General features: G+C 45.4%; 2 protein-coding genes across 4 annotated transcripts in view; one reads left to right on the top strand and one right to left on the bottom strand.

Annotated features, from left to right (window-relative positions):
* The window catches only part of FRYL (FRY like transcription coactivator), a 1,894,812-nt gene that overhangs the window by 1,828,397 nt on the left and 42,260 nt on the right, over positions 1–24,155 (bottom strand). The gene's annotated exons all lie outside the window — the stretch shown is intronic.
* On the top strand, positions 12,951–22,952 carry LOC138256054 (spidroin-1-like). The gene is made up of 2 exons (XM_069205852.1): positions 12,951–13,041; positions 20,134–22,952. Exons 1-2 carry the CDS (start codon positions 12,951–12,953, stop codon positions 22,950–22,952), a joined length of 2,910 nt encoding a protein of 969 aa, XP_069061953.1.

Here is a 24,155-nt window from a genome sequence, read left to right as displayed (position 1 = left end):
CACTGACAGAATCCATGGATGGCAGGCTTTTGAGTGTCCTTGCAAAGAAAGGTGGCTATATTGGTCACTGATTTGTTTTTGTTTTGTTTTTGAATGTCAGAAATGTATATTTGTGAACATTGAGATGTTATATTGGTTTCACTGGTAATAATAAATAATTGAAATGGGTATATATTTTTTTTTTGTTAAGTTGCCTAATAATTATGCACAGTAATAGTCACCTGCACACACAGATATCCCCCTAACATAGCTAAAACTAAAAACAAACCAAAAACTACTTCCAAAAATATTCAGCTTTGATATTAATGAGTTTTTTGGGTTCATTGAGAACATGGTTGTTGTTCAATAATAAAATTAATCCTCAAAAATACAACTTGCCTAATAATTCTGCACTCCCTGTATATACACACACACACACACATATATACATATATACACACACATATATACACACACACACATATATATATATACACATATATATATATATATATATATATATATATATATATATATATATATATATATATATATATATATATATATATATATATATATTTTTTTTTTTTTTTTTTAACCCCTTACATGCATGGTAAAAAGCCCACTTTGTGACGTTGCAAGGTGCCTACACGGTCCTTACCTGAGAGGTAAAGACTGTGTGGTGAAGGTGCTGCATGGTAAATGTCACATACCCATATGAAACTTTCAAACAGTTTATCCAGAGGAACGAATGACAAAAAAATAAAATTCCTGAAAAGGATTCCAGATCAGACTGTAGCTCTTAAGCAGTGTGTAATTATTTTCCTAGCCCACGTGCCTCGCCAAATACTTCAAAGGTACAAAGCTTTATTGTCTATGTGGCCCATCATAAAGTCACAAGATCCGGTTCTCTGACATTAACCAGGTCTTTCTCAACATAGACTTAGCCAGGTATCATAACTGGCACAACAAGCATTCTATGGAGAGCTCTGAAATCTAGGTAGGAGAACTCAGTTACTTTTAGTCTGAAAATGATGTCTCTTATGAAGATGTGGCAAATAGCTTCTCTGAAGTTTTAATTCAGAGTCTTCATTGCTGGTATCGCATGTGCATACATGTGTACAGAGATTAAAAGTAACTGAGTCACCAAAAATGTTACTTTATCCTAGACTTACAATTCAAGGAGGTGGGATGCTCTCCTTGGTCTTGCACCTAGCAAGGTAACGGTGTTCTTCCTTTAAAAGGAGAGTATAGCCTGGAGAGTATGTGGTTACCTGGAAGGAGAGCAAGATTTCTAGTACTAACATCAGATGCTTGTTAGAGTTTTGTCTTTTCAGGGATATTGTTTGCATCTAGACACCAAGGTCAGTTCTCTTGATTGAAGCCCAAGACAGACATGAAGGTTGCATGAGAGTCTGTCCGACACCAAGAGGAAAATAACTAAATTGCCAAGTGCCAAAAGGTGTGGTTGAATTTTCCCCACAGTAATGCCTTATTGAGAGATTTAGAAAGGTTTAGGTATTGAGCTCTTATACCCACTCAGACGTAGGCTAATCACAGCAGAAATTCTTCAAAACAAATGTCAGACAAGCCTGCAATTACGGTATCACGACCAGGTAACAAAACATAATGGACAAAAGTGAACTTAATGGCCCTCAATAAGAAGTGTAAAGGAGACCAAACTTATTCCTCTTTTCTTAATCCTAGACCCCCAACCACAGCACTGAGACTGCCCTCATCACAGCAACAGACTACATCGGGTAGATCCTGGACTGTGGAAACACAAAAGCCCTTATACTTCCTGACCACTCTGCAACTTTCAACAGTCTCCCACTCCACCCTGATCGGAAGGCTACATGAGACAGAAGGCTACATGAGACAGGCATCCAAGGACACACCCTCAACTTGATCTGCTCCTTCCTCATAGAAAGAACAGTCAACCTTCCACTCTACAGGTTGGAGGCCAAGCACCTCATATGCGGAGCTCTCCAAGGATAATCACTCTGTCAAACGTTATTCATCATAAACATGACCGTGCTGGTGGACCTCATCAGATCACACAACATCAACACAGTTTCCTACACAGACACCCAACTGACCCTGTCAGACATAAAAATTGGCCACCTGCATGACCAAGATAACCACATTAATGAAATCTAACTGCCTCAAACACAGACCAAACTGAAGCTGTGATCTTCAGAAGGAAAGACTCTGCTTGGAACTCCACCTGGTGGCCAACTGACCTTGGCCCAACACCGACCCCCACTACCCGCACCAGAAATCTTGGAATCATCCTGAACAAGCTAGCCCAAGTAAACGCAATGACCTCTACTTGCTCCACATCCATAGGATGCTGTGAAAGATTGTTAAATGGTAATCAGAGAACACCAGGAACATGGTTACACAGGCCCAGATTACTAGCAGACTTGACTATGGCAACAGACTCTACGCAGTAATCACCGAGAAGCTCCTGAGTAGGCTTCAAAAATGTCACAGAAAGACTCATCCTCTATCAACCTCACCCTACACAAATCACCCCACATCTCGGAAAACTACACTGGCTCCCAATCCACAAATGCGGCCAGTTCAAACTGCTCACACACATGCAAGGCACTACACCACACAGGCCCGGCCTACAATAGCAGCCAGATAAGCTGCAACATGCCTCCCAGGCATCAGATTCTCAGTGTCATACATGCCTTGCATCCACAAAGCCACAGGCAGAGGCCACACCTTCCCCTAGATATCCTCTAATACATGGAACAACCTCCCTCACTATATCACAACCTCCTCATTGCGTCTCCAGTTCGCAAGGACCTTAAGATCTGGCTTTTTGAATAACCTCATCGAGGAGGCAACTGCATAGTCCACAAAAAGCACCTAGATAACCTTCCGGGTGATTAGCAAGGTGTATGAATACATATAACAGTGCAAAATATTAGAATAACTGTCACTATCGCATCAGAGGCCAAAAAGATTAGATGCACGGGAAGGTGAAGAGCAGTATATGCAAACATGAGCATACCACTGATGTCCTGGTGACAAAAATGGAGACAGTCTTGTAAAATTCAAATCATTTTATCAATTCAACTTCTCTATGTGATTTAAAGCAACCTGCCCAAGAACTGCTACGTTCTTATGGCATTACCAAGCAATCAAGCCATCGCGCTACTGAAATTCAGGCTGGTTCTATCGCAGGTCATGAAGCAAAATACTTGGGTCAATGTCTGAAGGTGCTCAGAGGATCTTTCGGGCAAAGCCCATTGTGATGCAAGAAGATAGTGGTGGTGATGATGTAGGAAGCTGCTGTTAAGTGTTGGCAAGTAAACAAAACAATTTGCAAAATCAGCTACATTTACAAGGATCAACATATGTAAGCCTACTTGCCATAACAGTCGGATCCGTCCACAGCCAAATGCACAATCTTCAATATATGGCTGATATACGTGTACAGCTCTGCTCCCCTGAGTTATTTGGTCAGCCCTACTTAAATAAACCCAGTTCATAAAACCACATACTTTGAGGTTTCGTCGCCAAATCATTGGAGTGTTTCCCAAATGCAGGTCTGCTGCTGATCTTCAGAATTTAAACTGACAGTATTTAAACTTGACATGGTGTTCACAGAGAAGGCAGCAGCCAAATACCTGACCTGCTGCATTTGCGCTACCTGTGGGAGGTGGAAACTTGTATGTTCATGGCTGTAGGCTCTCAATTTTTAAACTTGTGCAGAATATAAAAGTTTGCTTCTGTTAAGATGAGAAAGGGGTGGTAAAGAAAAGACGAACTGGATAAGCGTCTGTAAAAGAACTGTTAGGTTTAGGCATTTGTTACAGAACCAGTAGGCAGGAAAAATAGCTTTTTTAGAAACCACCGGAGGGAACCCCGTAACCGCTTAACCCTTCTCTCTCTACTTGCCCAGGGGGAATCACCATATGGTGTTAGAAGGACTCTTACCACAGAAATTCAGAGTGGCGTACTTCTTCATAGAGCCCTCGTCCAGATACCTCCTACCAGGATAAGCTCAACGTTGGTAACCAAGAGATCTCTTTGACTTTTAGGGGGGGGTGGGGAATCCTAGAATTAAAATCATCTAAGGTGTCTTTGCAGCTATTACTATCAAAAGGCACCCTGACAAGGTTAAAAACCGGTGGGGGTGTACACTAAAGAACAACTGTAACCTCTGGATTTCTGGGTCAAAATGTTTCCGCTAATAAACCAACGCCTCTCAGGGCTAGCTGCCTTTCGTCGGGACACCTACAGCATATGAAACACTGTGTGCATTCAATTGTGAAACACTCATTCACCCTCTTCACACATGCCATACTGACGCATTTGGTTTACATATTTGCATCCATATATTGGTATAAGAGAAAAAGATAATTAAGCAAGCAAAACATCGTAATGTAGGTTTGTGTGTATCTCCTTGTATCTCTTAAAGTGTTCTCAGTGATCACTGCACATCAAGAAGGACAAATGTGTAACCAATACAAACTCACAATAAATACAGGCTATATGGCAATGTGCGTATATCCTGGACGCACTAGGTCACAGAGAACACTTAACACCATGAAAAGTTTTTCGTTGAACAAAATACTTTGAAAAGAAAAACAATACCTTCAGTCACAAAAAAAAAAAAAAAAGGTGCGTATGTTGGAGAAAAACAAAAAGGCACTTAGATCAAAGCATGGGGGCCTAGCGCAGGTGAGATGCTTAAGGGCATGTTGAATCACGCAGCTATATAGTTTAAAGTATTGCCCACAAGATGGCAGTAATCCTCCACAACTAACTGAAAAACACGTTCGGCTGCTTTACGGAAAGAAACTTGCCCAACAATCCATGGGCAAAAATGCGGAGTTCAGGCACAGAAAAGCTATACAAACTGGCTGGTTCCAGCAATCCGGAAACATTACTCGCATTATTAAGGACAACAATCCTAAGTCTTCTGCACATATAGAAATCAACAAATGTCTGATACATACACAGTGGCGAAATAAATCGCTTCCTAATTTCTACCCCTGCTGCTCACGTTAACAACCAAACACTCAGCGGTCGAATGTAAACCAATATATTTGCCAAATGGCTCTATAATACCAAGATAGTAGTAATGAACATGAATCCAAAATATCAAGGAATAACAATTTAGTGAGCAGAATATACAGTGACAAAATATTGATCAGTTAAAAAGCACAGGGAGAGGCGACAATTTAATATTCTTAAAACCATAACTGTACACCTTAAAGAAATCCCAAAGGTACGCATTTGTGAAGTTATGTATTGAAAATGTAAAGGAATTTACCAGTCAATATTATGTCCTTCGGTAATGTGTCACAATATTGTGACCCATTGACATTTGATTTTCAATATTCCCACCCACACTAATACCAAATACAGGCAGATCTGCTACAGCTCTCAGTAGAATTCAGCACCCTTAGTCCACACAATCTAACCCCTTCCTAGACAGGAATCGCATGACTTCCTGAAGCTGCCCACAGGAGGACACAAACATACTCCACCCCAGCAGGTTGGCATCTACCCATTCCGCTCCCACCCATGCCTCCTCGGGCCCATAAAACCTCAGAATGGACAACCGGGTGCGGTAACCAGAAAGGTAGACTGTAACATACACGAATACCACAAAGAGACATGCAAAGCCGATGGAGGCAGGCGGCATACTGCTAACTGTGTCTATCACAGTTCTTCATCCATCTCACTGCGAAGCGCTGCGCCCATAACAAAACCAACCTCACCTCGGTGGTCACCACACTAAGTCCCGAAACAGTTAACATCCAAGAACAAAATAAGGTCATTCTTCCAACCACACCCCCATATGGCGCAACATACTCCCATGCAGGCAAGCGCTACTGCACCCTAGATATGGGGTTTAAACCCTATATTAATTTTACAATATGATAAAATAAAAAGTGTGCATGTCAGAAGAACAACTCGATCAAGATGGGTAGTAAATGCCATTGTTTCACAACATTTTCATTTAAAGCTTTGTCCGCAGCACAATTGGTTCACATCACACCCAGAGTACGACCACATTTGCTGGTGTACCATCTCCAACTTGATGAAGAATTAAACAGAAAATTAAAAGGAAAGTTTCGTAAGCCAAGTATTATTAACAGCCTGGACAAAAAAAGGAAGTACCCAACAACCTGTTTCTTCACACCATTGCTAGCGCGCCTAGTCCTTAGTAAGTAAACTTACAAGGGGGCGCATATATGTCGATGAACCTTTTGGATCGCATGGGGTATCCCAGTTATGCGGTAGACTATTTAACCATCAACTATAATAAATATCAAACATTAATGAAAACCTATCTAATAAGAAATACCATCACTCTCAAAAGGTCAATCGTTTTTATTCCCTATTAGTTACAACTCCAATCAAAAACTTTTGTTCAACTTTGATAATCAAGCTTATTAATCATCACAAAAAGCATTATTGAACCAAGGACGCAAAATCAAATAATATTGACTCAATACATGACATAGTAATTCAGCAAAGCAATTTCGTCAGTCAATTGTCACCGTCAAAGTCACCCTTGTCAGCCTACCTAACCCAGATTAGCTGATCAGCATGTGGGTCTTCATGCGAAAACAATTTGAAAAAACATTAATTTGGAAAAATCTATCTAAGAGAGTAAACTAATTAAAACAGCACAGTTGTTACCTAGAAGAAAAAGCACGTATTAGTCACATCATTAGAGCTACCTATCCAAGATGGATCGGCAACGAGTCAATCTTCGTCTCCAGGTCATCAGAAAGTATCAGGCTCACAGAAGATAAGCCCAATTATCAGCACTTCGGACAGCATCTCCTGACTTCAACTTTCTCCTCTCCGCTCTCCTATTTTTTCCCCTTGTCATGACTTTATTAGGGTCTCTCAGTCCGTCCCACTAATTGCTAATTGGTCAACTTTATCAGAAGTTATGACTAACATAGTTTTTGTTTACCACATATATACGTCTATTCAAGATTCAAGTTCCATTAGTTCTTCTGTCGATGAGAACATCATTCTGCTCTTCAGGTAACAAAATTGTTGCACACATTCTTTTAGTCAGTGCTTCCATTGTTCAAGTCCTGGGACAGTGCATTTAGCCTATACTACACATAATTGTATCAAATTGTCTTCATCATCTCCTGTCTACGGGTACATTTGCAGAATGTTCTAGCAGAGCCTTCTGAACTCTGCACAGTTCAAGGTCCTTCTTTCCAGTCACATCCTCGGAAGCCTTGTCGCGTCTCCATGTTAAAGCAGGGGCCCAGCGAAAACCAGGCCCTTAGTATGGCTAAGTTAAGAATGTGAATTAACACAAAACATAGGTTATACATCCAAATGACATATTAATACATTTTTTTTCATGAATATTTTCCATTATTTAGCATCTTGTTAATACATATGGTGATCACTCCGTGGGCACATTTTGCTCTCACGCGTTATTTTCAAATATTAGTTTCTTTATTGAATTGTCATTAGTAAACACATGCAAATCATAAAAATTTCCCATATTAGCATATCTGCTCAAACACCATGATAAGCCATTGTACGGCTAGATATTGTGAAAACTACAGCTTCTTTAACGCTAGGTCAGCCAGGAAACATGGAGAAATGCAAACACAGCTAGTCAAGCTATGAAAGCAATTCTAAAGATATAAACTACAGACTCGAAACAGCTTGTTCAGAATGCAAAGTGTAATTGTCGTACCACAAAAAAATAGCAATCATACTAGGCTTGCGGTGTACATCAGCAAAAAGCCATATCTGTCCAGCTAGGACATAAACACATCAATAAAAATGTTTTCAAAACGCAGTGTGGTAATAAAATGATACAGAATGTGTAGAAAGGACAAGAGTTCTATGAACCTAAACATTCTAGACTTTCATATTTTCATGGAAATAAAGGCCATACAATTACAAGTTTCCTCCAGATTGCCAGGGGTGGGACATTGCTATTTGAGATACTCTAAAGGTATTGTTTCCATTTGTAAGCCTCATATTTAAATATGCTCTAACTCCTAAAGCGAAAACAGCTGAACATAATTAAGTTGCACATGGCAATATAACCTTACTGAAAGTAGGCCGTTTTTATAATTTAGGGTAATTTTTTTCAGTAGTTTGAAATACCTGCGTGCCAAGTGAACCTTGAAGAGTTCATCTTATGTGTATTTAGGGTGTTAATTCACAAATTATGCGCTACTCCAGAACAGAGAAGGATTAAATATTTTAACTTTATTGAACTGAGTAGATTTTTCTTTTCACTGGAAAATTCAGTTTCAGCATATCAAACAGGATGCATTAAAAATACTGCTTTATTTTAAAGCACTCACAGACATGGTAATATGCCCGCCCCAGAAGGCCACCATTCCTGTGGTTATAGCTAATCGAAGTGGGTCACAGGATGCTGAATATCAGGAAGGGGTCCGTATGTTGGGGGAGGGGAGACCTCAACCAGAGTTGTTAGCACAGCAAACTTGTATAGCAGCAGGATCTGAGAGAAAATCACCAACACACTAATAGATACACCAAAGGATGCCATTACTTTTGTAAAGATATACTATGCAACAAGCAGACTCTGCCCAGCGTTTCCTACTGAGTCAGACAGGTCTGTGATTTCTGTTCTACTCTACTATCATCCACCAATTTAATGAATCACTAGAATATATAACACAATTATGAGGCTGATCGAGACCGAGGCCTCCTGGTTACAAGAACTATGGTCAGTAAATCTGGGAAAAGACACTGATAATATGTTGAGGAAATACTGTTGCCAACTAACCGAGGAGGGCTCCCCTAATGGTAGATACAGTTTGAGTCATTACAAATTGTTACATAGGATATATCTATCTAACGCCGACAAACCTAGCTAGATATGCTCCTATGCATTCTAGGGACAATTAACACAAGCCATGGAGATTATGACAAGACACAAATTCTGGATAATCCCCAGCGTGGTGCTACTTGGATATGTGAAAACGGTTCCAGAAGAATTTCGAAAACTGCCTGCCATGACAATGTTAGACAAGCGTAGGAACACAATAACATTTTTTTTGGGGGGATGGGGGTTCGTAGAGCCTCTCGATTTCAAAACTGGCTCAAAGATATGACTCGGATGAGTGGTTCAAACCCAGCACAGCTCGCCCTGGAGACGTTCAGAATATTTGAGGGCATACTTGATCATGTTCAATGATACATAAGCGGTCTACTATTGTGAACATATTTGTATGTAATGCAAGTATTGTATGAGCTTGGGCGTGTTCTACATTACCTTTATGCTTTCTACGGAAGTTGGTCCGGTTTTACTGCATATATGCACCAAATCTTTTTGAACTTGAGGTCTCTGCATGGGTTCTCGATATAACTGTTTGCCAGCACTGAACGCTGCAGTTATTTTTGAACGTTGCAGTTATTTTTTAACGTGAATGGTGAATGTGCATAATTTGGAAATGTACTTATTGTTGTATGAATGCATAGCTGATTAAAGGAGAAAAAAAAATGAAATCTTGTGTAAGGCCAAATTTACACCATAACTCATTACCCTATCGCATTTCTGATTTTCACTACCATTGGGTAATCGAATGTGCACACTGAGATTTTCACATCACAAATGTAAAGATCATTTTTACATCATTCAGTTGTACTGTCACATTTTTTAAACCTATCAAAACAGGCATTCCATTTCTTTCTCTGCACTTTATCCACTTCTTCCTCTTTAATCCAGCGCAAGCATGCAGTACCACAGTTCATAACTACATGGTGCTCTGCAGTTAGCTAAAATGTCGAAGTACCTCAATCCGTTACTAAAAGTCGCTGTAAACTGAGCAGGAGCAGGCAATTTTGAAATAGTTTATACACCTGCACCTTACAAAACCAGTTTACTATACATTAAAGCACTTTTAAATAAATACCACTGTACCAAAATGTAAACATGTGAACCAGGAACTTTCATACACTGTGGTCAATCTTCCTAGTGTTAATGAAGGATTTTTATTTATCTTGAGTATTATACAGGTGCTACCACAACATGCTGATGTCAGTTTCTTTTTACGATTTCCCACACCAGGAGTGCAGAGCCACCAAGAACACTCACCACTGCTGTGTGAAACTAGGGCCCTGAAAAGGTACCAGCCCTGTACCTAAAATCTGTTCACATACCATGGAGTATGGGTGGGTCAGTAAGGAATCTGGAGCTAGAGCCTCTACCAGATTAGGCGTTACAGAAGGAAAGTAACTTGTTAATCTCAAAAACCTCTAGCCACAGATTCCTTACCTTAAATACATACCCAAGCGATACCTCCCTGAAGGTGGATCTGCAAACTCGAGTCAGAAAACTATAAAGTTCTGTAAGACCGAACAGGCAAAATGCCCATCCCTATGGACGGACTGTCCAGGCAGGAGTGCTTGGTGAACGTGTGCAACATTGCCCACTATGCAGCATGACAGATGTCCAGGACCAGACCTCCGCATGCTAACACAGTGGCCACAGTCTTTGCTCTGGTAGAATGAGCACACAAGCCTTCCAAGGGTTGGTTCTTGGCCAATGCATAGCATATCTTATGGTTAGTTTCTGCTCGTCTTTCCCATTCCTGGCTCGGAAATAAAATACTAACAGTTGACTGTCCACCCGGAACAGCTGTGTGCGGTTAAGGCAGAACAACAATGCTCGAGTCCAACCAGTGGACTGTCTCCTATTCCCTTGAGGGATGAGAAAGGGCATAAAAAGTAGGCAAGGTGATATACTGGCCTATGTGGAACAGTGGGACTACCTTTATCATTAAGGATGCTCAAGTCCAAAGGACCAGTTTGTTTGGGTAAAATGAAATGTACAGAGGCTAAGAAGGCAATGCTTGCAGTTCACCGACCCTCCAGAAAGATGCACTTGCCACCAGAAAGGCTGTCTTGATGGTGAGGTGGGTAGGAGGGAAGTTATGAAGCGGCTCAAAAGGAGCCTACATTAGGAAAGTAAGAATCAAACTAAGGTCCCATTGAAGCATAACAAATGGAGTTGGAGGAAATGTGCTGAAGACCTTTAAGGAACCTATTACAATAGGAAACTTGAAAAGGGAGGGCTGATCTGGCAGCCTCAGAAACGCTGAAATAGCATATAAATAACCCTTCAACTTGCCCAATGCAGAGCCCCGCTGGGCCAGAGTAAGAATAAACCAAAGAACCTGGGAAAGGAGTGCAGATAAAGGGTCAACCTGGTTGTCTGTACATCATGTCACAAACTTGCGCCAACAGCCAGCATATACCAACTGCGAGTGACGCTGAGCTGCCAAAATGGCATTACAGACTTTGGGCTAAATGTCAAAAGCTGTCAACAGTCACTGCTCAATTTCCATGCACGAAGACGGAGTGTTGACCGGTTCAGGTGAAGAACCCTCCCCTGCTGCAGCAACAGGAGACCCTCCCGAAAGGACAGCTTAATTGGAGGACCGATTAACAGCTCGGGATACCAGAGACTGAGCCCAGTCTGGAACTTCTTAAGAACTCTTGACAGAAGTGGTATGGGCAGAAGTGGAGAAAGGCATACAGAAGGCCTGAGCTCCACTCAAAACAAAAAGCATCTCCAAGAGAGCTATCCTGGGAACTCCCACCCACAGAACAGCAAACATTGAGCATTCTCAGCAGCAATGAACAAATCTAACCAAGGCTTTACCCCTCTCCCCCCCCCCCCCTGCTGAAACACAACTTGCACCACCTCCTGTTGGAGACGCCACTTGTGATCCAATAGGTATCTTTAACTGAGTTTGTCCACTCTGGTGCTCAGAGAGCCCGCCTGGTGTTTAACCACCAGGGAAATGCCCTGAAGTTCCAGCTATGTCCAGAAATGCAGGGCCTCTTGACACAGGGTCCACGGCCTCACTCAGCCCTGTTTGTTGCAGTACCACATTGTGGTGATGTCCTTGAACACCTGCACCAGCCTTCCCTTGAAGGCAGGAAATAAGGGTTTCAATGTCAAACAGATTGCTCGAAATTCTAACACACTAATGCAGAGTCCGGATTCTGCCGGAGACCAGAGTTCTGATTTCCACCCCTCCCAAATGGCTGCCTCTGCCCAGGAGTGATCCAGGTTGTCAGTACCTTAATATCTGGTCAGAGAAGGGAGACAGATCTGCTGTTGCCCCAATAACAGTTCATCAGCCACCCCTGCAGTGCCCTCCAAGATCTGGACCATGTTAGGGAGATTCCCAGGATCTACGCCCACTGGAACTTCAGGTCCCACTGCAGAGGGCACGTTTGCCTACGGGCATGCATCACAAGTAGGATGGTAGGAGGCCATGAGGCCCTGCAGCCTCACAATCACACTGATGGAAATCCAGGAAAGAGGCCGAAACATCTGTATCACACCCTGAAAATCCTGGACTCGCCACTAGAGAGGATAAGCCCGAAAATGCACTGTGTCTAGAACAGCTCCAATGAATGGAAGCGTCTAAGAAGGGATCAGGTGTGACTTCGGCACGTTGATAGTGAACTCCAGCGAGTGCGCCCACCTTCAATAGCCAGTCATTAAGCTAGGGGAAGACTGTCACTCCTGATCTCTGCAGGTGAGCTGCAACCACCACCATCACCCTAGAGGCATTGCGAGGCCAAAAAGGAGCACGGCAAACCAGAAGAGCTCGTAGCCCACTGTGAACCACAGGCAACGTACCGGAAGGCAGGATGGGAATATGGAAGTATGCATCATGCAAGTCCAATGCCACCATCCAGTCTCCTGGGTCCAGGGCAGACAGGACTTGGGCAAGCATGAGCACTTTGAATTTCTACATTTTCAGGATGAAATTGAGAGGGCAGATGTCCAAGGTAGGACAAAGGTTTCCATCCCTTTTGGTAGCAGGAATAACAACCATGACCTACATCTGATGCCTGCATCCTCTCTATGGCTCCCTTGGCCAAGAAAGCCACCACTTCCTGACTGAGTAATGAGATGTGGTCCTCCATCACCCTGCCGGAAGTAGGTGGCATTGATGGAGGAGTTATCAGAAAGGGAAGGGAATAGTCCCTTTGGACAAAATGGAGAATTCAGTTATCAGAGGTTATCAGCATCCAGTGGTGCAGGTGATGGCGTATCTTGCCTCCTACTAAGTGCCAGAGATAATCATAGGGCAATCTAAAGGGTCTTGGAGGCTGTGGCGGCTTTTTGGGGGGATTGAAATGGACTGGCCCAACCTTTGGCTACCTGACACATTAGGCCTGTGGGTGCTGTGTCCTTGGCCACACAGATTGAGAAATATTCTGCCTGTGGTGGCTGGGTGGTTTGAAATGCAGCTGGAAACCCCTTCCGTGGCCACGAAAGGCACCACCTCGTCTCTGGGGAGATGGTAGCCATCAAAGGGCATGCTCAAGAGGCAGTCGTTCTCAGTCAGGCATGGCACCACAAGGTCACCGACATGAAACTGATCTGCCTAGCGAGTCAGGCGTATCCAGATCACAGCATATGTCAAACTTTGCTAGGTCTCTCCAGTCAGCAACAGCTTGCAAGAGTATGGCTCGGCCTACTCAGAGACCACAGGCAGCACCTAGGCAACATAGGTCCAGAGCGAGTGGGAGTATCAGCCCAAAAGGCTATCAGTGTTCACTGATCACAGTGCCAGGCTGGCAGAAGGGAAAATCTCCTTCTCCAAGGTATCCAGCCTCTTAGATTCCCTGTCCAGGGGAGTAGGTAGGGAATGCGCCAGGTCAGGATTTACTTTGGAAGTGGTGGTTTGGACCAACAAGCTCTCCTTGGTGTGCTGTGTTTGGAGGAAACTGGGGTACCCAGGGGCAGGGCAATGGCAACAGGCATTGACCTATTCACAGGAGCACCTGTGCAGGACTTGGACCAGGCAGTCAGCGAGTGCTTTGGTAACGAGCGAAGTGGTTCAGATAGGGTGGCTCCCAGCTGAAGCACCTTAGTCAAGACATTAGTCTTGACAGCCACAGTAGGCAGCCGGAGGTCTAAGACAAGGTTGCTACTAAACTTTATCAAAGTATGTCAAGGTGCTTACTAAAAACACTTACTTTAGAATAGGCAAAAAAGACAGAACTTGCATGTGTATTAAAATAAAATGAATAGCATAAGTTATTGTCAGAGAAGTGAACAAAACCACCTCCACATGCTTATGGAATCCCCACACTACCAGAGAAACTTCAACAAACTTTCACCACATATGGACTATTTTGGTTGGTTGCCTGCTCCGATCAGCATGAAAGGGACAATCCAAATGTAACATTCCAGGGTGGAAGGTCTAGGATAGCCCCATCTTTCAAGAAGCAAAAACTAACAATTCAGAGCATGATTCCTTTCAAGGAACACTTGGAAGAATGACCCTAAACTATACCAATTTGTAGAAATACTCAAAAAGCACAACACTGTCAATAATTAAGACTAAAACAATCCCTTCTACAGCTAATCATCCAAAGTAAACAAATGCATGGAATGCTAACAAGCAATGCATGATTATTAATAACGAAGGCCTAACATACATTGAACCAATATCCAGAGTACTACTGTGAAAAGATCACAAGCAAATGGCAAACCAAAATTTAGCTTAAAAAACTAAATAAACCTGAAGAATTTAATAACGTAATCTTTGTCACTGAAAAAGGTGACATAGAAGCTATTAACTGAATAAAAAAAATACATCTATAAAATACTTCACATAACATTAAATATACAATGGTATGCACCACACAGATCAAAAACACCACATGATAATAAATACAATTACGTATAACTACAGAATAGTAAAATATAAACAAATAGAAAATGTGGTAAGAATATTGCCCCAAAAAAAGGAAGAGATGAAGAAAAATTAAATCAATCTGTTGCCACCATATAAAATCAAGGGAGGCCTTCCAAAACCTGAATAAAATATGAACATTAAAAAAATGTTCCAGGAAAATCCACAATGAAAAACAATAGTTGAAAAAAAGTTATTTTTCATTTTAAAGAAAAAAATAAAATTCCACCATCCCAAAAAAAATAAAAGTTAGACTTTATTAAAACTTCTACATTAGAAAACATAACCAACCACCAGAACACAGAATTCCTAAAATACATCATATGCTCTTACATTAAAATGTATATAAAACATAATTAGGCCTACTCCTCACACCTTGAACGATAATGACAAGACACTACACCAACTATAACCCAGAAGTCTTAGTTACATAAAAATACTAATCTTACTGACAATGCTACGAGCACCTTCCATACATACCAGCCTTAGAAGAGAGAAAAAAAAAATAGACTTGATTTTACCAGGGAAGAGGCACAAGGAACCACTAATCTGCAAATTTGCTGGTGTCCAAAAAAGGCATAAACAGACAACAAAATAAAGCAGCCCTAAAGAAATGGCAGGATTAAACTACAGTAAGATTTCAGACCATAGATTGCAACGCAAAAAACATAAATGCAAGTACCGAGTACATTTCATACCCAAGTACAAAAGGACTAAAAATTAGAAATATGAAAATACTTCAAAAAGTGTCTTGCACAGGAATGTAAATATACATAATCTGAAAAAAAAAAAAAAAAAACGAATTCCCTCTCAAAGAAAATTTGTAAAATGAACAATAAATATCTAAATGTGAAAGATATAAAGCATGTAAAAATATATGATAAAATGAGCAAAAATGTATGCACATTTTTAATTTCTATAAACTAAAAATTAAGCTAAAAAATTGCTAAAATACATTTTAATGAAAATATTTGTTTTTAAATGTTAAACATGTTTGAACAATTTCTACTACTAAGTAAAATGCTTGATCTTTGAATTCAAAGTTAAATCAACTTAACCAAACAGAACAATTTTGAAAAGGTATACAAACTATTCCTACATCATCACACTAGTAAAGATGTTCTGGGAGGTGGTGGGGGGGTAAGGGGCAATGGTTTACTTTATTACGGACACTCAAATATTTTTTGTAGAAAGTATTGGATTCTAGGGGAGTTACCAATCACATTCCAAATTGACCAGCTAAAGCACATTTTCTTTAAACAACTAAAAATCAAAATAAAATTAATTTGAGTGACAAATGTTTTTACAACACATCTACCAATTTAACCAAAGAAAATATTGAAATGAAAAACAAATATAAAAGATTACATTGAAATTACTCATTACTTAATACTCATTCAAATGTGTTGAAAAATTACACTGAAATAAAAAAAAGCTATAAATTACAAATATTTTAAAATTAAAAAAAAGAAGAAGATGTTCTTGTTTTAAATGATACTTTTAAGAAATTACAAAACTTTAAAAAAATTCCAACACTACATTCAAATATATTTTAAAAAAATACTACCAAAAAGTTGCACAATTGTCACCCTATTCACCTACAAACTACTCCTAAAACAGGGCTAAAAGAACAAATAACACATTAAAATTTAAAAAGTAGACAATAAGTTTAAATAAAAGCAAAAAAGACATTACTACAACATTTACAAACTCAATATTAAAAAAAGAAAAACCATCCCACATTTATAACAATATCAGTGTAATACTATTAGAGACTTTCCATGTTTCAGAGTATGAAGGTAGAACACCTCCTGATCTTTAGTCCGGTCTGGATGCCTAGGATATCGTTGGCGTCTTGTAGCATTCACAGTACCTTCCACTGGCCTTTCCAGGTGAAAGAAACTGGACTTTACTTGCCACATAAATTGGTCAATACTGCCTCATAAATTTGTCTTTTCCTGCCGTAGGATTCCAGTGGCCCCGCATATAACTAAAGCACTTCCATTGACCTTTTTCCTCTTATTTGCATAAAACAAAAATGCAAATGTTGCCACTTAGCTTCCTAATTTATATATGCCATGCTAATTCAACACCCACCATCATAGTTGCTGCTGGCTACCAGACAGCCAAAGAGGAGAAATAAACTAGAAGGGTCACCCAAACAAAGTATGTTCAAACAGTCAGTGTAATAAGGATGTTAAGCTGGCCTGAACTATGGTCATAACCTTAAGAAGGAGAGATTATTAAAATATATACAATTATCATCTAAACGTTTATAAGAAAAAAATATTTGGCTTTAGACTAATGCTCAAAACAGCCGCTAGAGGGCACCATAACAAAAATATCATTTGTAGAAAACATGGTCATGTAACCATATTGTCAGCCCTTAGAGTGCATAATCCTATGAAAAAAAAACAGCAGAAAATTAATGCAATGTAACCATATACTTAGCCCGGAGAGAGTATTTTTAGAGCTAGCAGGCCTATTGTAATGGTGTCACAAACAAGGCCTTGAAAACAAAATTTCTTCTAGCTATAAAACCAAAAGTTCTAGCCACGAGAAAGCTTAAAAGACAATGAATGGTAGGAGGGGTTATTATTTTGGAGTCCCCACTAACAGTGTGGAAACCCAGAGATGATGCAGACAGAAAGAGCACATTGTGGTCAATGTTTTGAAGGTGGTCCCGTTGTTATTAACAAAATGTTTTGTCAAATTAATGTTCTGCAAAGCATTACGGAGCAAGTTTTAATGCTGCAAATGTTTTATTATGTTGGTATAACTATAAAGCTTAGAATAGCACCTAGAGCATGTATATATATATATATGTATATAGATATATAAAAATAATATCCTCTAGAGGGCCTAGTGCAGTGCATATTTTCAGAGGTTACAGGCCCGTAAAAAAAACAAGCTATTCTCAGCTAGAAAACAATAGCCCCAGTCACTAGAATGCTTAAAAAGATACAGAATGGTGGGAGGAATTATTTGGGGTCCCCAATAATCTAGTGTGGGGACCCACAGATAACCTAGATAGAAAGAGTGCATCATGCTGAACGTTTTGGTGGTGGTTTCATTGTCCTAGGACCACCACAAACTGAGTTATAGGCAAAAACGCTAAAGTATATCAGCAATCGTGCAATAATCCATGTAACAAGGGCAGTCTGCAAGGTGTGACAAGTCTCAAAGCAGGACAAACGTGAAGCAATTGTGAATGACAAAGTGATTTTTGAAAGGCAAACCCAAGAAAGAGTGAAAATGATGGGCATGACATGGGCGTGGTTAAAAGCCAACAATACTTACAACAGGTTAAAGCGCTTACATGCTCGAACTAAAAAGGATGGCTTCATTAGGAGGTGGAAGTGCTGGTTCTGACAGTTTTTGGAAAATATCTTCTTTTCTTCAGAATTAAAGTGCAAAGCTCCTGGGTCTCCAAAGAGGACATTGTATTTCTCCCTTATGTTCTCTAAAACCCTTGTGAAGTTATCAGAGGGGGTGATCGCTGCGGTCCTCTTACGAGTACATGATGTGCATCATCCTGCCTCCGACGTGGTGCATCTGGCTGATCTCTAATGGTGTGTAGAAACCCCCTGCACATATTTCCGAATGTCACTACCATAAGCTCTCTCTGTGCCGCCAGGAGTCATGCGTGATTTCCATCTCTTTACGCTTGCTTGCAAAGGAGTTCACTATTTAGCTCCTCAAGATCCAGAATCCTGCTCAAGCAGGTCGAAGTCTACTAATACCGGATCTGATTAGTCAACTGAGGAGCCTTTGACTAGAGCGGTGCCCCCAGTGCACTTCACCAATGTGTCCTCCACATAGCACAGGCCGGATTTATTATGTTTAGCCGGCAGGGCTCAACTTTCAGCTGAGAGGTGACGGGTGGACCGGACCTCTATCCTCCACCTTGCAGAGTAAGGGCAGAGAGACCACTCATAATTGTGTTCAAGAAGAACCTCTGGTCCCCTCCCCATCCCGTATTTCACGTATCTTGGTGTCTGCTTGCTCCTCTAGAGTTTAGCCTGATGCTTATGGATGTGCTCTGCGGCCCAGATTCAGCAGCCCTGCACAGCTTAATGCTCAGATGTTTCTTCCTCTCTCAGTGGCAGGGAGGTTACTATCCTCACTGCATCCACAACCCACACCCCAAGGGCATATTAAGCAAGCATCTCAGGAGAGAACATGGTGGTTTTCCCGGTGTCAAGATGTCACTACAGGGGCTCCTCGGAGTGCCCAACGAGTTATTTGGTCATTTGGAGGGCGCCTGGCATACCCCCATGGATTTCTGGCAGTCACCACTGTGTAGTTCTAGTTAGGTCAGACTTGACATAGGGTGAGCATTTTTCGTTTTGCTAATAAATTCTACACAGTTTGGCAAATCTTCCCAAAACTTTCAAAACAAAAGGTTCACCCACTTCAGCTGCTTCCTGCAAAGTTTCAGGGTAAGAGGCAAAGCATCTCAATGGGCTTACACCAAGTTAGACAGAAAAACGTATCTTTACCAAGAAAACTTTCGATTCGGTGTAAGTCTACCTCATAATTTTGGTGAAATTGTGTTTAAAAATTGTATAGATACATTGACAGCAATCGAAATTCAAAAAGTCAAGCCTTCTGATTGACTCATGAAGCTTTTTTTGTAGCAAATGTTCTGATTGGCTGACCACTGTATGAACACAAATGTTGTAGTGTCAGAGGTCGGGGACTTGGTCCGCTGTCCTGAATATATTTTTTTCCCCCGCTTATACCCAGGTCCTAAAGGAAACCCACTGCATCTTGGGCTCAGCATAATATATGAATCCCACAGGGCGCCCGAGAAAGTCCAGAGAGAACAGGAAAATAAATAAGTTTAAAAAAAAATGTTTAAAACCCTCACAAAAACGAAAGTGTGGTTATCTATGGGAGTGGGCAAGCAGCCACACCCTGCATCCAACCCGACATCCTGCATGGCTGTAGGTTGTGTGGCAGGGCGGGTGGCTATTGCAGGGGTTAGAGGGACGGGTGGTGCGCAGAGTCTGGCCACAGGCCAGATCAAGCGTCCAACTCAACAATGCTCATGGCAAATGCCCATATGCTGTGTGGTGTTCACTGCCCAACGGGTTACCAAGTTAGTACCCTAAGAGCTTAGTTGTCTAGTTTACCTTAATAAAATAAAAAATAAAACTAGAAATTTACTGAACACACGTAAAGTTATGTAGAAGATGTCATTACTGATCTAATGTGTGGGGTAATTAGCAGTGCATGACAGGGATGAGAGTTCTAGTTTCTTAACATAAATATAACTAACTGCTGAATTTGGTTTTGTGTGTCTAACATTTGAACCCAACTATATTGTCCCTGTAATCTTTTTTTTTTTTTTTAGTGAATTTCTATTTTTTTGTTTTTGTAAAGTAGTATTGAGTTACCACACGGCTGTTACACGGTGTGAGAGAGAGCACGAGCGAGCGAGAGGGGGGGCGCGAGAGAGCGAGAGGGGGGGCGCGAGCGAGCGAGAGGGGGGGGCGCGAGCGAGCGAGAGGGGGGGCGCGAGAGAGCGAGAGGGGGGGCGCGAGAGAGCGAGAGGGGGGGCGCGAGAGCGAGAGGGGGGGCGCGAGAGCGAGAGGGGGGGGCGCGAGAGCGAGAGGGGGGGCGCGAGAGCGAGAGGGGGGGCGCGAGAGCGAGAGGGGGGGCGCGAGAGCGAGAGGGGGGGCGCGAGAGCGAGAGGGGGGGGCGCGAGAGCGAGAGGGGGGGGCGCGAGAGCGAGAGGGGGGGGGCGCGAGAGCGAGAGGGGGGGGGCGCGAGAGCGAGAGGGGGGGGCGCGAGAGCGAGAGGGGGGGGCGCGAGAGCGAGAGGGGGGGGCGCGAGAGCGAGAGGGGGGGGCGCGAGAGCGAGAGGGGGGGGCGCGAGAGCGAGAGGGGGGGGCGCGAGAGCGAGAGGGGGGGGCGCGAGAGCGAGAGGGGGGGCGCGAGAGCGAGAGGGGGGGCGCGAGAGCGAGAGGGGGGGGCGCGAGAGCGAGAGGGGGGGGCGCGAGAGCGAGAGGGGGGGCGCGAGAGCGAGAGGGGGGGCGCGAGAGCGAGAGGGGGGGCGCGAGAGCGAGAGGGGGGGCGCGAGAGCGAGAGGGGGGGCGCGAGAGCGAGAGGGGGGGCGCGAGAGCGAGAGGGGGGGGCGCGAGAGCGAGAGGGGGGGCGCGAGAGCGAGAGGGGGGGCGCGAGAGCGAGAGGGGGGGCGCGAGAGCGAGAGGGGGGGCGCGAGAGCGAGAGGGGGGGCGCGAGAGCGAGAGGGGGGGCGCGAGAGCGAGAGGGGGGGGCGCGAGAGCGAGAGGGGGGGCGCGAGAGCGAGAGGGGGGGCGCGAGAGCGAGAGGGGGGGCGCGAGAGCGAGAGGGGGGGCGCGAGAGCGAGAGGGGGGGCGCGAGAGCGAGAGGGGGGGCGCGAGAGCGAGAGAGGGGGGCGCGAGAGCGAGAGAGGGGGGCGCGAGAGAGAGGGGGGGCGCGAGAGAGAGGGGGGGCGCGAGAGAGAGGGGGGGCGCGAGAGAGAGGGGGGGCGCGAGAGAGAGGGGGGGCGCGAGAGAGAGGGGGGGCGCGAGAGAGAGGGGGGGCGCGAGAGAGAGGGGGGGCGCGAGAGAGAGGGGGGGCGCGAGAGAGAGGGGGGGCGCGAGAGAGAGGGGGGGCGCGAGAGAGAGGGGGGGCGCGAGAGAGGGGGGGGGCGCGAGAGAGGGGGGGGGCGCGAGAGAGGGGGGGGGCGCGAGAGAGAGGGGGGGCGCGAGAGAGAGGGGGGGGCGCGAGAGAGAGGGGGGGCGCGAGAGAGAGGGGGGGCGCGAGAGAGAGGGGGGGCGCGAGAGAGAGGGGGGGCGCGAGAGAGAGGGGGGGCGCGAGAGAGAGGGGGGGCGCGAGAGAGAGGGGGGGCGCGAGAGAGAGGGGGGGCGCGAGAGAGAGGGGGGGCGCGAGAGAGATGGGGGGCGCGAGAGAGATGGGGGGCGCGAGAGAGATGGGGGGCGCGAGAGAGATGGGGGGGCGCGAGAGAGATGGGGGGGCGCGAGAGAGATGGGGGGCGCGAGAGAGATGGGGTGGCGCGAGAGAGATGGGGGGCGCGAGAGAGATGGGGGCGCGAGAGAGATGGGGGCGCGAGAGAGATGGGGGCGCGAGAGAGATGGGGGGCGCGAGAGAGATGGGGGGCGCGAGAGAGATGGGGGCGCGAGAGAGATGGGGGCGCGAGAGAGATGGGGGCGCGAGAGAGATGGGGGCGCGAGAGAGATGGGGGCGCGAGAGAGATGGGGGGCGCGAGAGAGATGGGGGGCGCGAGAGAGATGGGGGGCGCGAGAGAGATGGGGGGCGCGAGAGAGATGGGGGGCGCGAGAGAGATGGGGGCGCGAGAGAGATGGGGGGCGCGAGAGAGATGGGGGGCGCGAGAGAGATGGGGGGCGCGAGAGAGATGGGGGGCCGCGAGAGAGATGGGGGCCGCGAGAGAGATGGGGGCCGCGAGAGAGATGGGGGCCGCGAGAGAGATGGGGGCCGCGAGAGAGATGGGGGCCGCGAGAGAGATGGGGGCCGCGAGAGAGATGGGGGCCGCGAGAGAGATGGGGGCCGCGAGAGAGAGATGGGGGCCGCGAGAGAGAGATGGGGGCCGCGAGAGAGAGATGGGGGCCGCGAGAGAGAGATGGGGGCCGCGAGAGAGAGATGGGGGCCGCGAGAGAGAGATGGGGGCCGCGAGAGAGAGATGGGGGCCGCGAGAGAGAGATGGGGGCCGCGAGAGAGAGATGGGGCGCGCGAGAGCGCGCGAGAGAGAGAGATGGGGCGCGCGAGAGCGCGCGAGAGAGAGATGGGGCGCGCGAGAGCGCGCGAGAGAGAGATGGGGGGCCGCGAGAGAGATGGGGCGCGCGAGAGCGCGCGCGAGAGAGCGAAGGGGCGCGAGAGAGCGAAGGGGCGCGAGAGAGCGAAGGGGCGCGAGAGAGAGCGAAGGGGCGCGCGAGAGAGCGAAGGGGCGCGCGAGAGAGCGAAGGGGCGCGCGAGAGAGCGAAGGGGCGCGCGAGAGAGCGAAGGGGCGCGCGAGAGAGCGCTCGCGAGAGAGCGAAGGGGCGCGAGGCAGAGCGCGCGAGAGAGCGAAGGGGCGCGAGGCAGAGCGCGCGAGAGAGCGAAGGGGCGCGAGGCAGAGCGCGCGAGAGAGCGAAGAGGCGCGAGGCAGAGCGCGCGAGAGAGCGAAGGGGCGCGAGGCAGAGCGCGCGAGAGAGCGAAGGGGCGCGAGGCAGAGAGCGCGCGAGAGAGCGAAGGGGCATGAGAGAGCGCGAGAGAGACCGAGCGCGAGGGGGTGTGAGAGGGGGGGGTGATAGTGTGGGGGGTGAGCGAGAGTGCATGTATGCATGAGAGAGTGTGTGAGAGTGCTTGTGTGAGACAGAGTGTGGTTTTGTGGATTTGTGAGTGGCTATGCGAGTGGTTTTGTGTCTATGAGTGGGTGTGCAGGACCGACTGGGTGTGGTAGTGCTTGTGTGAGTCTCTGGGATGAGTGTGGATTCTTGCACGCAGCCCCAAAAAGTTTTTGGTCAATTTCTTACCCATGAGAGGGTCCCTCAGGGATCCTTCCATCAGTCCCATGGGGTTAGGATACCTCTATTCCCACACCAAATATCTTGTTTATACATTATTTTCCTCCACCCATGCACAGATTCGAAAAGTGGCAGCAGCAACTTCTCTCAGGTTGTGACCAGCCAAGATACATAAATATTTTTTCTTTAATTACTCCAAAACTACTGAGGAGATGATCTGCACCAAGTACCTGTAAGGGTGTACACACATACATACATTTGTATAAATGCAGATACAAAGTCAAATTTAAACACTAAGCAAATGTGTGATCTATGTAGTATTATCTATGTAGCATATATACAAACAGGCACACAGTAATTGCCAAACGTGTCCCAACCCCCCCCCCCCCCCCCCCCCCCCCCCCCCTGTACCGCACCCCCCCCCCCCCCCCCCCCCCCCCCCGCGACCCTGAAATTTCCTTCTGGCGATACCGCTGGACCAGCCCTAGCCCATCCACAGATGTGCGTGTACATATTATCAGATTTGCATGGCATTATTAGTAATACAACGTGCTGGGATACACACAAACCACAGTACCATGGATTCTCTTGGGTCTCTAGTGTTCAAAAATGTCTAGGCCCCACGGGTCCCAGATAATTTCGGACCCAAAAACTGCAGCTGCCCCCACTGGAATCTCCCCTATCAAGCACATTACCTGTGTCTAATACCATTCCCTGCAACACACAAAACACACATTTTAGGAAACCAGAGGGGAAACACATATGTGGGTCAAACCTTGGCAGAAAGAAATTCCTGTATGATAAACACTAAAAGGGAATTACCAGGTTGTAGGGAACATGAACATACTGCTCCACCCAGCCAATCTGAGTGAGGAATGTTTGGCACCCAGAGATAGAAACTTTAGGTTACGAACATGTCAAAAAATGTGGTTGTGGTA

The sequence above is a fragment of the Pleurodeles waltl genome, chromosome 1_2 (genome assembly GCF_031143425.1).
Source record: "Pleurodeles waltl isolate 20211129_DDA chromosome 1_2, aPleWal1.hap1.20221129, whole genome shotgun sequence".
Lineage (NCBI taxonomy): Eukaryota > Metazoa > Chordata > Amphibia > Caudata > Salamandridae > Pleurodeles > Pleurodeles waltl.
Note: the sequence above shows the minus strand (reverse complement) of the source record. Positions and strands in the feature narration are given on the sequence as shown.